We start from the raw sequence: 12650 nt of genomic DNA on the forward strand, positions 1-12650 counted from the left end.
AGGAAAGTATCATAGTCGAAGCTATGAATAGATCAGGTGGCATGGCCTTGATGTGGAAAAATGAGGTAAAGGTGGTACAGGCCTACCAATCAGCTTTCACCTTAGAAGTGCATCTCAGTGATCCGGAATCACAACAAGACTGGTGGTTTGTTGGTGTGTATGCTAGTTGTGATGCGCTTATCCGAAGGGAACAATGGAAAGTTATTAAGGACAGAAGTAGATTATGGGGAGCCAAGTGGATCATTGCAAGTGACTTCAACGATATCAGGGCGAATGATGAGAAGTGGGAGGGGGGAAGAATAAGGGAGGAATGGACCTTTAGGGACTTCAGAAGTTTTATAGATACAAACAACTTGGTGGACATTGGTTTTGTAGGCAATCCATGGACCTGGTCAAACCACTGGGATAAGGAAGACGAAGTCAAGGAGCGGCTGGATAGAGCCTTGTGCAGCACCGAATAGTTCCAAGTGTTTGATCTAGCAATTTGTAAGCATGTGGAAAATTTTGGATCAGATCACAGTATGCTATTAATTGATTCAAGTCCTTCAGTTGGGAAAAAGAAAAAGAGATTTTATTTTGATAAAAGATGGTTAAACAAGGCAGGCATGTGTCAGGTAGTGGAAAGAGCCTGGAATGTTGAGTGTGAAGGATCAAGAATGTATCAACTAAAACAAAAGATCGCCAATTGCCGAGTTGAGTTATTGAAGTGGAGTAACAAGTTTCAGGCGAACTCAAGAAGAAGAATTGAGGAACTGAAGAAGCAGCTGGTACAGATCAAACAGGGGTCAGACCAAAATAGTAGGGAGAAATATAAAGAAGTGAAAGACCAGTTGACACAAGCCTATGAGAAGGAGGAACTATATTGGAGCCAAAAGGCTAGAGTAAGTTGGTTAAGGGAAGGTGACTGGAACTCTCACTACTTCCATGCATGTGTTAAAGGTAGCAGGATACGGAATAAGATACTAAATATCCAAAGAGAAGATGGCACTTGGACTAATAATGAACAAGAGATAGGGGCAGAAGTTGAGGAGTATTATCGAAAGTTGTTCACTAGTTCTAGAGGGCAGTGTTTGGAGGAAATACTTGATGGAATTCCACACTTAATCATTGACCAATTAAACAACAACTTAACCAAAGCTGTAAATGAAAAAGAAGTAGAGAAAGCCTTGTTCTCAATGCATCCTAATAAAGCCCCAAGACCAGATGGAATGTCCCCTCTTTTTTTCCAAAAGTTTTGGTACCTCATTAAAGAAGACACGTTTAAGGCCATCCAAAGTTTCTTCCATTCCAGCCACATGCTTAAGGCTATGAACAAAACAGTAATTTCTCTTATTCCTAAGTTAGGTAACCCCACTAATTTGAAGCATTACCGACCCATTAATCTTTGCAATGTCATTTACAAAGTGATTTCTAAAATTCTTGCTAATAGACTGAAAAAGGTGTTGGATATCTGTATATGCAAAAACCAAGCTACTTTTGTTCCAGGAAGACAAATACTAGACAATGTGATTTTATCACATGAATTTTTGCACCATCTTAAGAACAACAGGCAAGGAAATGCAGGTTTTTTGGCTTTAAAATTGGACATGTCTAAAGCATATGACAGGGTCGAATGGAGGTTCTTGGAGGTGGTAATGAAGAAAATGGGCTTTTGCAACAAATGGATCAGCTGGATCATGACCTGTCTTGCCTCAGTCACATACTCTTTTAACATCAGTGGGGAGCACAGAGGTTTTGTTACTCCAAATAGGGGTATAAGACAAGGTGATCCATTGTCACCGTATCTTTTCCTCTTGTGCTCGGAGAGGCTGTCTAATCTCCTCAAAAAGGCTGAAGAGAATAAGAAAATTATTGGTATGAAAATTAGTAGAAGAGGCCCCTCAATCACACACTTGTTTTTTGCGGATGACTCCTTAATATTCTGTAAGGCTGAACCCAATCAAGCTAGGGAGCTCATGCACCTGCTCAAGCTCTATGAGGACAATTCAGGTCAAATGATAAATATTGAGAAATCCTCAGTTTTCTTTAGCAAGAACACTTCCACTGCCAAGAAGGAGGAGGTGTGCAGGGAGCTAGGGAGGATACAAATAGTCAGTCAAGGGAAGTATTTGGGACTCCCAATGGTGATCACCCGAACTAAGGAACAAGTGTTTGGTTTTGTAAAGGATAATTGCCAGAAAAGAATTAATTCCTGCAAGAACAAGTTCTTGAGTCTGGTAGGCAAGGAGGTCTTACTTAAGGCAGTGACAATGGCAATGCCAACTTACTCTATGTCATGCTTTAAGTTGTCTTCCAAGCTGTGTAAGGACATTAGTTCTATGATGTCCAATTTCTGGTGGGGGGAATCAGAGAGGAAAAGCAAACATCACTGGTGTTCTTGGAAGCAAATTACTCAGGATAAGGAATGTGGGGGACTGGGATTCAAGGATTTACAGTGCTTCAACAAAGCTCTATTAGGGAAACAGGTGTGGCGTGTGTTAACTAAACCTAAATTGTTAGTGAGTAAGGTGCCCAAAGCCAAATATCATCCCAAGGAGTCAATCTTCAGGTGCAAAGTTCCTAAAACTGCATCATGGATCTGGCAGAGCATTAGGGGTTCCAAAGAATTAGTGGAAGAGGGTGTGCGCAGGAAGATAGGAAATGGCAGAAGTACACGGATATGGGAGGACAGGTGGATATCGGATTCTCCCCAAGGGAAGCCAACTTCCGTAAAGCCACCAAGCTGCCACCTTACTACAGTGGACTAGTTGATCTCCAATTTCAGATGGAACAGACCAGTGGTGTTTAGGACATTCAACAGAGAAGATGCCACCAAGATTTTGAAGATCCCTATAAGTCTAACAGGCCGTGAGGACTGTCATTTCTAGATCCATAGTGGGTGTGGACAATACACTGTGAGATCAGCAAATAAACAATTGAACATTCAAAGTGCTCAGGCAAGGAGTGGTAATACGACAGAGGACAGCTCAAGTGGGAGTTATGATGGTAGGCAAGGTTGGAAGCAGCTGTGGAAGTTGAAGGTTAAACAAAAATTAAAAGTTTTCATTTGGAAAGGTTTGAACAATGCACTTCCTGTTAATGAGCTCATTTTTGCCCGCACTAAGATGGGCGATCCCAGGTGCACAGGCTGTGGAGAAGAAGAAGAGACAGTGGAACACTTATTTTTTCATTGCAAAAAGGCAGAACACGCTTGGAGAATTGCACCTGTACAGTGGGATGGAATCGAGGATCAGCGTGGATGTTTTAAGCGATGGTGGAATGCTTTAGTAGGAGCAAGATGCAGGAGGGAAGGTTTGGAGCATATAGGCCTTACGGTCAACATATTATGGCAGCCGTGGAAAGCACGGAATGAGAGAGTTTACCAAGGAATGGACAGGCAACCGTTACAAGTAATACAAAGAGCCATACAAGAATGGGTGGAGCATTTGACAGTGCTAGAAGGGAACAGGTCTGAGCATTCCAGAAACACTCGATGCAATTGAGAGTTCAGGTTCAAACACATGTGAGGAGGAGGGGATTAATATAGAAGTAGCTATATCACACAATGAGGATGGCCAGGTGGTGGGGTTCGGAATCATTACGACAGACAACAATGGTCGGGCAAAGGTTACATGGGCCATGCGAGAAAGGAGCACAGGGATCCGTCTTTTTGACTATGCAGAATCAGTGAAACTGGTAATGGCCAAAGCAAGAGCTCAACACTGGCCCACTGTAAGGATTGGAATCACGGATCCACAATTGCTAAGACAGCTACAGACAGGTACATCCAAGGATATCAGATTATTTGCACATGTGGAGGACATTAATAGTCTCAGATCTATGTTTAGGCAATGCTCATTTTTTCTGCTCCAAGATGAACAGACAGATAGAAGTAGACAGATTAGTTTATATGCCATAGGCATTCAGGTAGATGAGGAACGTCTGTTTCCTTAGTGTCTTTGTACACTATGTATAGTGTCTTTGGGTCTTTACCCATACTTTTGTAAAGCTGCTATAGTTTATCTATATAATCTCTTAACGTTTCCGGAAAAAAAAAAAGATGGAGGTGTCCAGTACAATTAGTAGTGAAGTTGAACTTGAATGGTTGTTCAAGGGATAATCTTGGGAGGAGCGGCGGGGGAGTTTTGTTCAGGGATCGTCATGGGAGGTTCTTATTAGCCTATTTGTGTTATTTTGGGGAGCTGACAAGTTTGCATGCGGAATTGAAAGCTCTGCTTCATGGCGTTCGATTAGGTGTAGCTAATGGCCTAATAAATTTGCATTTGGAGTCTAACTCGTTGGTGTTAATCCAGAGCATTCAAGGGAGAGCTAGTTGTCCATGGAATCTACAGAGGGACTTGCAAGAACTGCTTCATTATAGACATTTTTTTTTAAAGATGTTTCACTTTGTTTTGGAGAGGCGAATAATCCTATGGATAGGCTATCCAATGTTAGAGTTGATTCTGGGGAGACTGGTGTTTATGATTCTTTCTTTGATCTTCCTCGGTTGGTTAGAGGAGATATTATTTTAGATCGGCTGGGTTTGCCTAGTTTTCGTAGAAGTAGAAGTTAAAGGTTTAGGCCTTGGTCGTTATAATTATTCTGCTAATTCAGTCATGTATTCTGGAAGCAATGCCTTTTCCCTCTATATGCAATTTTTTATTCAAGTTAATAAAATTTGGGTTGGCATCCCACCCCGTGGATGGGATTTGCCAAGAAAAAGAAAAAGAAAATTTCTTATGGTTGTAAGACTTGATTGCTAAGTCATTTAGTATATAAATAGGAAGTTTTATTTCTTTTATCAATTTAGAAGAGTGAGATTTGAGAGTCTTATTATAATTATGTGTGATTATTGTATATATTATTGGTATTATTCCTCTTCTTCCACACTTACTTGTATGTGTGGAAATTGCTTCTCCCCATATATACATTAATTTTATGAAATATATCTCCTGTAGCTTTTTGGTTGAAATTGTTTGAGTTCAAAAAATTTATATTAAACAATAAGAAATACCTATGGATCCTCTGGGTAACCAAACCTATGCGATTCTAGTCTAAGTCGGGTATTAATAACTTCAGTGATTCTGGATATGAATTAAAAGCTACTCATGGGCACGCCTAATCCTAAATTAAGCAATCCCTTTTAAAAACATTGGCAATGAATGAGAATTTAATTATTTTATCATTCTTTTGGGTATTATATCAGTTCCTGTGTCTCTCCATGTAAACTAATTTATGTTGTTCAGAAAAAATTCAAGTCATTTTAGACCCCAAAATAAAAATTAACAAAAAAAAGCCTACAACGACAAAATGGCCAGTTCAAATTCATGTTATGCTTATGTATTCATGTTCGTAATATTTATTATGTCCCAAGAATTCATTTCTTTAAATGTTTGTTGTAAAACTAATAGTACAAACTAGTAAAAGTAGAGAGTAAAGAAATTAGAGACAGAAACTACACACACACACAAAGATATCCTTATACTATATAAGAACGAGTTTAGGACAAAAACGGTTTTTAGATTTCAACCGCAAGGGTGGGGTTATTTTGAGAATGTGAAAGTGTTTGAAGTGTAATTGGAACATTGAGTACAAGTCATTATAGTATTAATTTCACTATAATTACTTATATAACCTTTCAGACATTTAATGTTAGGGGCATGTTTGGTATGTTATAATGTTTGTTTGCTAAGTTGAGTATCAAGAACAACTGAATTAAGCTTGTGTTTTGATTGAATTACATAAAAGCCCTTTTAATCATTTATTATACTGACATCCAAGCCTTCCAATTTCCTGAAACCTTTCTCATCCATTAAGGAATTAATTGGATGTTTGCATAATTGGATTTTAATTACAATTAGTTAACTTAATTATTATCTGAACAATCATTATCATATTTATGCCCCCATGTTTAGCCAATACTCTTTCTTCTTTTTGGTTTCACCCCTTTGGTTTTATTATGGCTATTAAATATTTGGTGGAATGCGTAGCTTTTCCTTTAAATTGAGGTGAGTTCTTTGGGTTTGTCTTCTTCGATTGTAGTTTTTCTTTCTTCTGATGATTGATTTATTCAAGAACTCCATATAGTTTGATTTTTGATACTTCTAATTCCAAAAACTGACTAATTGTATTGTTTTCCTTAGTAGATCCCAGAGATTCTGTCTCTGGTCAAAGTACAATTTGAGATAATGTTGTCACTTTCTAAAATAATCAGAAAAGCAATTTTATCATCTTCTCCTCCTCGGCCAAGGTATTATCTCTTTATTTAAGTCAAACAACCTTATTTCTCATGAACTTTCTCCTATTGTTCTTGACTCTAGGGATCTGTTGACTATATTTCAGCAGTTATGGTTCAAGTAATTATTTTTTCATGTAATATGATTTGGAATTCAGCTTGTGTTTATTTTAATTGGGAATTTTATGATTGTAAAATTTATTAAGTTAGAATTTTGTACTTCATTGAAACTAAAAAAGAAAATTAATCATGCTACATAGTACTAAGATGTCATTTGCACTCTATTTGCTTTCCATGTTATGATCCCGTTCTTGTATTCTACTGTTTATATAGTTTCAAATACAAAAAATTTGCTTTTTATGCTATCTAAAAGAATTTGTAGTGGAACTTGATGAGTTTAAATGCTTTAGTTACAGCACCATTTTGATTGCATTGTAGTAATTCATTTACTCATAATTGTATGTTGTACAATGATAAATAGTATTTCTTGATTTGATTGAATCAACTATTATTCATAGTTCAAACAAGTCAATTAAGTAGAGATGCTATATTGGATACTTATACAAGTAAACATTGAAAAATATTATTAAACAGTTTCTACCTATAGTTTGCAATTCGAATTCATATGAAGAATTTCTTCTGATTTTAGTTACCATTTTCTACAATTTCAAATTTAAAAAATATTATTTGCACCAATTTTTTATAATCAAGATAGTTTCAATTCAAATCTTTAACAATTATGCAGATTTGAACTTATTTATGAGATTATAAAGAACCACTAAATCTGAATAGTTTTTACAAAACTTTGAAAAAAACCACTTAAGTTTCTTATCTATCTATCATTTTTGAGCATTATTATCTCTGTAAGAAACATGTGATTAAATCATATTATGCCCACCAAATTATATAAATAGTTAGTCAAAAATAAAATTATTTTAGATTAGATTGGACACAAAGTGATTGATGGATATACTTGACTTGAGCTTAAGTCGAGAGAGAAACCAGAAGCATTGATTGAGGGATCTTTCACGAACATATATAGATTCGAGAGATGAAAGGTCTAATTGATACTTTAAAATGTTTTATCATCTTTGATAAGTTTTAGAAGAGACCTTTGGATACTTTTCAATTGCACTTCAAACATTCTTACATTTTCAAATTACCCTTATTTTTGCAGTTGAAATTCAAACATAACCTTTGATCACAACGGATTCTTATATAGTATAACGATAAGGATGTCTCATTGCACATTATTTTTACTGATTCACTATGTAACTTATGATTTTTCTATTAAAATCACATGATAAAATCATCATACTTCAGTTCCTATACTACAAAATATTAAACAATAATTATTAATTATCTTAAATCATAAGCACCAAATTCCCGCACGACGCGCGGGCTGTCTCTCCCTAGTATATGTATATATATATATATATATATATATAGAGAGAGAGAGAGAGAGAGAGAGAGAGAGATTATTTCTAAATTGTGTGATAGTCTCAGTTTCGTATGAATAGTAAAAGTGCTATAGCCCACCTTGAATAGTGAAGAAGTTTCCTTAGCCTCTCTATCAATTTATGGTATATTATACCCGTATAATACACGTTCGTGTGTATCACTCATAAACATTGTTGTTTTTCGCATATTTAAAAAATATTCTGAAAAATACTCATGTTTTTCAATTAATTATATAAATTACGTAATAAACTTTTAACGTATTATACATCATGAATGATACTTCAATTTTTGAAAAAATCAAAATTTGAGTAAGGATAATGATATATTTTTGAATTATATATGAAATAAAAGCGACATATACCATAGTAACTATAGATTTATATATATTTAAGTAATAAGGTGATAAAATTTTAATAAAATTGATGTGTCAAACTAAAATAAGTTTAATATTGGTACAAATGTAACATATGTCTTTGAAAACTATAGCAAATTCACCCATATTTTTAGTTCCTTAACATTTAAATAAGTTGGTATTATTCACATACAAATTTGTATACGTAATTTTGTTGAACACTTTTCTTTTGTTGAGTTCACCTACACTAAGCTACAGATACAAACATAGAAATTTCTAAAAATTAGGAGATGGGCCATCTTTTAGTTTGCGTATATTGCATTATTTGAAAATCATTTAGAGTAGGATCTTCTTTTTTTTTTTTATGCTAAACTTTTAATCATACTATTGAAAAAAAATCATATAATATACCTATGTGTAATATCTTATATTATACCCATCCCGTATTTTAGTTACTATGGTAGAGATTAATCTTATAGTAAGGTTTTCTTCTTTTTGAGATAATAATATAATACTGTTGTGAGATTATTGTGAGTGTTTTTTATTGGAAAATGATATTAGTATTCTAGAAAAAGTCCCTAGCACTCCATCCTCTTTTAAGCTTTTAAAGGAAGGACGGAGGACATTTTTAGGAGTACCAATAACATTTGCCTTTTTATTCTTAGCAAAAGCGACCTTCTATGGTGGGGGAGTTTGGTAGACCCCAATCCGTAATCCTAAGTGATTATTATTCATTTAATCCCATAACGCTGTGCGGTTATTGTATCTCCATCTAATTTGTTTTCCCTGTTTTGATTTGGTGGGAAAAAATTAACTGCCGTACTTGGCTTTTCTGAAGCCAGATGAGAGTTTCCATGTTTCCAATGCATAATTTCCATGTTTTCATTATCTAATTCTTGTGAAGGATATAAAGTCATTAAACATATAACAATTTCTCGAAGATATCCAATCATTTCCTTCATTGATTATCAAAGTTCTAATAAAAATTCACTAGTACTGGTGCCACGTCAGAGAATTTGTCATTTAATGAATAATTGAGCAAATATCATATTTACCTGTAGTCGTATTCAGAGCATATAAAAGTATAAAACAACTCATGGATGGAGTACTGGATACACGTAAAACGGTGTATATACATATTTTTGGAATCCAAAATCTATGGCTTTAGCTATCAGCACATATTCCTTGTTAATGATACCATCACTGGTTGACAAACCAACGTTGACACGGATGCTTCAAATTAGTGAGGCCATTAGCCTCTTCACGCAATTTTGATTAAGCCATTGAAGAATTAATTAGTGAGGCCGTTTCATTAAAAATTAGAACCGTCGCAATCAAGTTTCAATTATATGGATCAATACCTATTAAACTAAAAAATTAGAACCGTCGCAATCAAGTTTCAATTATATGGATCAATACCTATTAAACTAGTTAATGGATTTCGGAAAACAACAATAGACAATCAATTATAAAGACTTCATGCTTTAACGTGGAAGATTTTTATGAGCATCATTATGATTAGTGTTAAAGTAACATTTATGTACCTGTTCTGTGAAATGACAACTATCATTTAGTGCCATCATAATTGTTGTTTCTTTCCATCCCTTATCTAATCAGGCACCGTGATTAGAGATTTAGGTTGTTTCTTTAGTATGATTAGAGATCCTTCGTTTTCATGGTCATTATAAAAAGAAAAGTAGGGTTGTTTCTTTTCTATGATTGCCACTTGCCAGCTATTTTTGTCATTAAACTTGGATTTGACTAGCAAGCGCTCTCGGCATACTCGTTAAAATACTTAAAGTACATCTAATTTATTATGTAAATGCATACATTCGCAATTAATTGTCCCCTGCATTTGGATACTTTCTTGCTGTTAGAAAAGTCCATGTTTCCCATTGTTCTTTGCACTGATTGAGTGCCATTATTCATGGAAAAAGGATTATTCTTCTTTGCTTTACCCGTTCCTTTTCATTGATTTTGTGTTTATCAGAAATAAGGAGTTTCAAACAGGAGATTTCTTGTTGTCTAAATATTGATTTTGTAAGATCAGGTGATAATCTTGCTGATCGACTTACAAAAGGTCTAGTTAGAGAAAAAAATCTAGAAAGTATCCAAAGAGATTGGAATAAAGTAAAAAAAACGTAAAAGCTATCTAAGATGATACAATCGTCTAAGCACTTGAGATCCCAAGAACCATATTATAGACAAACAAAGAGTTGCTTGTTATGATATATGAAAATTTTTTGATATTATAATAGTCCAATCATGTGATGCATATGCATGTTATCTGTGATGGACATGAAAATTAATTTATTAATGAGTTCTATATCCCTTATGGGTAAGATGTTATAGTCACAAAAGCATCTTTGATAAAACCAATTGATAAATATATATTTTACATGTTTTAAATGTATTTTATTATTTAATTTTGATGTGTTTTATTTATTTTTATAACTAATTAATTACGTTTCTAGTGAATTATGCATTTTGTAGTTTAAGTGTCAAAAATTGCATTTCTATGGTTTAAAGTGGTGAAAACTTCATATTTTTGTAGGTTTAATTATTCAATCATCAAATGGAGTGAATTGAAAAGATATTTGGATGATTGTTAATAATTTGAAGTGATTTAAAGAGAATGTGAAGTGCAAAGAGGAAATACAATCAAGAATAAAAGAGGAAAACTTTGAGAGTTTCAACACATGTTAGTATTTCCGCTATATCTTGAGTTACAAGTTTCAGATTGAGTTGATTCTTGAGCTATTTTGAAACTAACACACAGCTCTACATTTCTTGTGAGATATTAAAATCCAGTTCATGAGATATTAAAATACATTCAAAATTTATCTAACGTACCATGTATATGCATATATTAACAATTATTATCTTCCTTTGTATTTATTTACTTTTTCTAATTAATCTTATATTTTTAAAAATATAACATATAAAATATATTTTAACGAGTATTCAATAGACACCTGTTAGACAGACACTATATATATATATATATAATCCAAAGAAACGTGGTAAACAAGAAGGAGCCTCACAAAGCCAACAATTATTTTGTCCGGCTTATTTGTTCTCCCAGTGTTGATTAGGACCATTAGGTGGGAACACATTGACTACTTATTTGGCTTTTCTCAAGGCAGAGGGGACAAATATCAGTATTAGATAGCCATGTTACCATTATATAATTCTTGTAAAGGGTATGAGTCATTAAAGATGGAATAATTTATTGAAGATAAATACCTTAAACAATATATATCTTCAAGATGTTCAATATTTTTCTTTGTTGATTAACAAACTTCAAATAAAAATTCATTATTACCGGTGACGGGTAGGAGAATATGTCATTTATGAATAATTAAGCAATATCACATGTACCTTTAGTCGTATTGAGATCTTATAAAACTACTCTTGGATAGAGAACTGGATAAATGTGACATGGTGCATATCCAACTTGTTGTAAAATTCTTTTTTGAGTATCATACACGCTACATGTTAATTCACTATTAGATGTATAAAAAGAGATATCAATTCTTGGATGATTTTAAGAGTTTAAATTATTGAAGGATATGACAATATATATATATATATATCTTAGGTTTTTTTCTAAGAGAGTTGGTAAAGAGTCTGTAGGGACTACTCTTGGATTTTGTTGTCATAAGATTTTCTTCCTTGCTTGAGATAGTAATATTATAGTAAGTTGAATTTATTATTCTATTCTCACCCAGAGTTTATTGTGAGTGATTATTATTCCTGTAAGTGATTATTATTTCTTTAATTATGTAACAGTGGGCCATTATACATTAGTGGAAATTCAAAATCTAAGAGTTGTTCCTACACAGACTCTTTACTAATTCTCTGGACTCTCTTAGAAAAAATTACCTAAGATATATATATATATATATATGTGCGCGTGCACTCGATGTCTATTGGACACTTGTTGATACATTTAAAATTCATCTAACATACCATGTATATGCATATATTAACAATTATTATCTTCTTTTGTATTTATTTACTTTTTCTAATTAATCTTCTATTTCTAAATATATAACACATGAAATATATTTTAACGAGTATTCAATGGACACCTGTTAGACGGACCAAAGAAACATGGTAAACAAGAAGGAGCCACGCAATTGATTACCAAATAAATTAGTCAACTATTACATAGGAAACTACCAAAACAAAATCTTATAAAATAACTAGAAATTAATAGGTTTGGTTTAATTTGCTAAGATTGTCTCCTTTAAATCAAATGTCCAACTGTAGAAACAACGTGCAATATCTCGTAATTAAGTGTCATCTTCACACATGGATGGACAAATTTTGTACTTCACAAATAATTTCATTGCCATCCATTCTTTGTGAAAATATTCTGAGCTATTTACCCATTGATCTTCACAACATTCACCACCAAAATCTGTCTACAATTTTCTCAGTAATCATAATTTAGCATTCTCATATCTTACCAAAATATTTTTCTCCATAAATTTCTAAATCACCACAGCCCCAATCTTCAAATGATTTTCCAATTCTAAGGAAATCTACATTTTCACCAAACAAGCAAATCATCCTTAGGGCCTCTCCTGGGTAGCTCGGTGGTCATGATTCCTTCTT

At 33.7% G+C, this 12650-nt stretch overlaps 1 protein-coding gene across 1 annotated transcript; it reads left to right on the forward strand.

Annotated features, from left to right (window-relative positions):
• Positions 1–605: 605 nt before the first annotated feature.
• LOC140013505 (uncharacterized) lies at positions 606–3933 on the forward strand. The gene is made up of 3 exons (XM_072062808.1): positions 606–2708; positions 2868–3291; positions 3491–3933. Exons 1-3 carry the CDS (start codon positions 606–608, stop codon positions 3931–3933), a joined length of 2970 nt encoding a protein of 989 aa, XP_071918909.1.
• Positions 3934–12650: the final 8717 nt, after the last annotated feature.

This window comes from Coffea arabica, chromosome 8c (assembly GCF_036785885.1).
Source record: "Coffea arabica cultivar ET-39 chromosome 8c, Coffea Arabica ET-39 HiFi, whole genome shotgun sequence".
Lineage (NCBI taxonomy): Eukaryota > Viridiplantae > Streptophyta > Magnoliopsida > Gentianales > Rubiaceae > Coffea > Coffea arabica.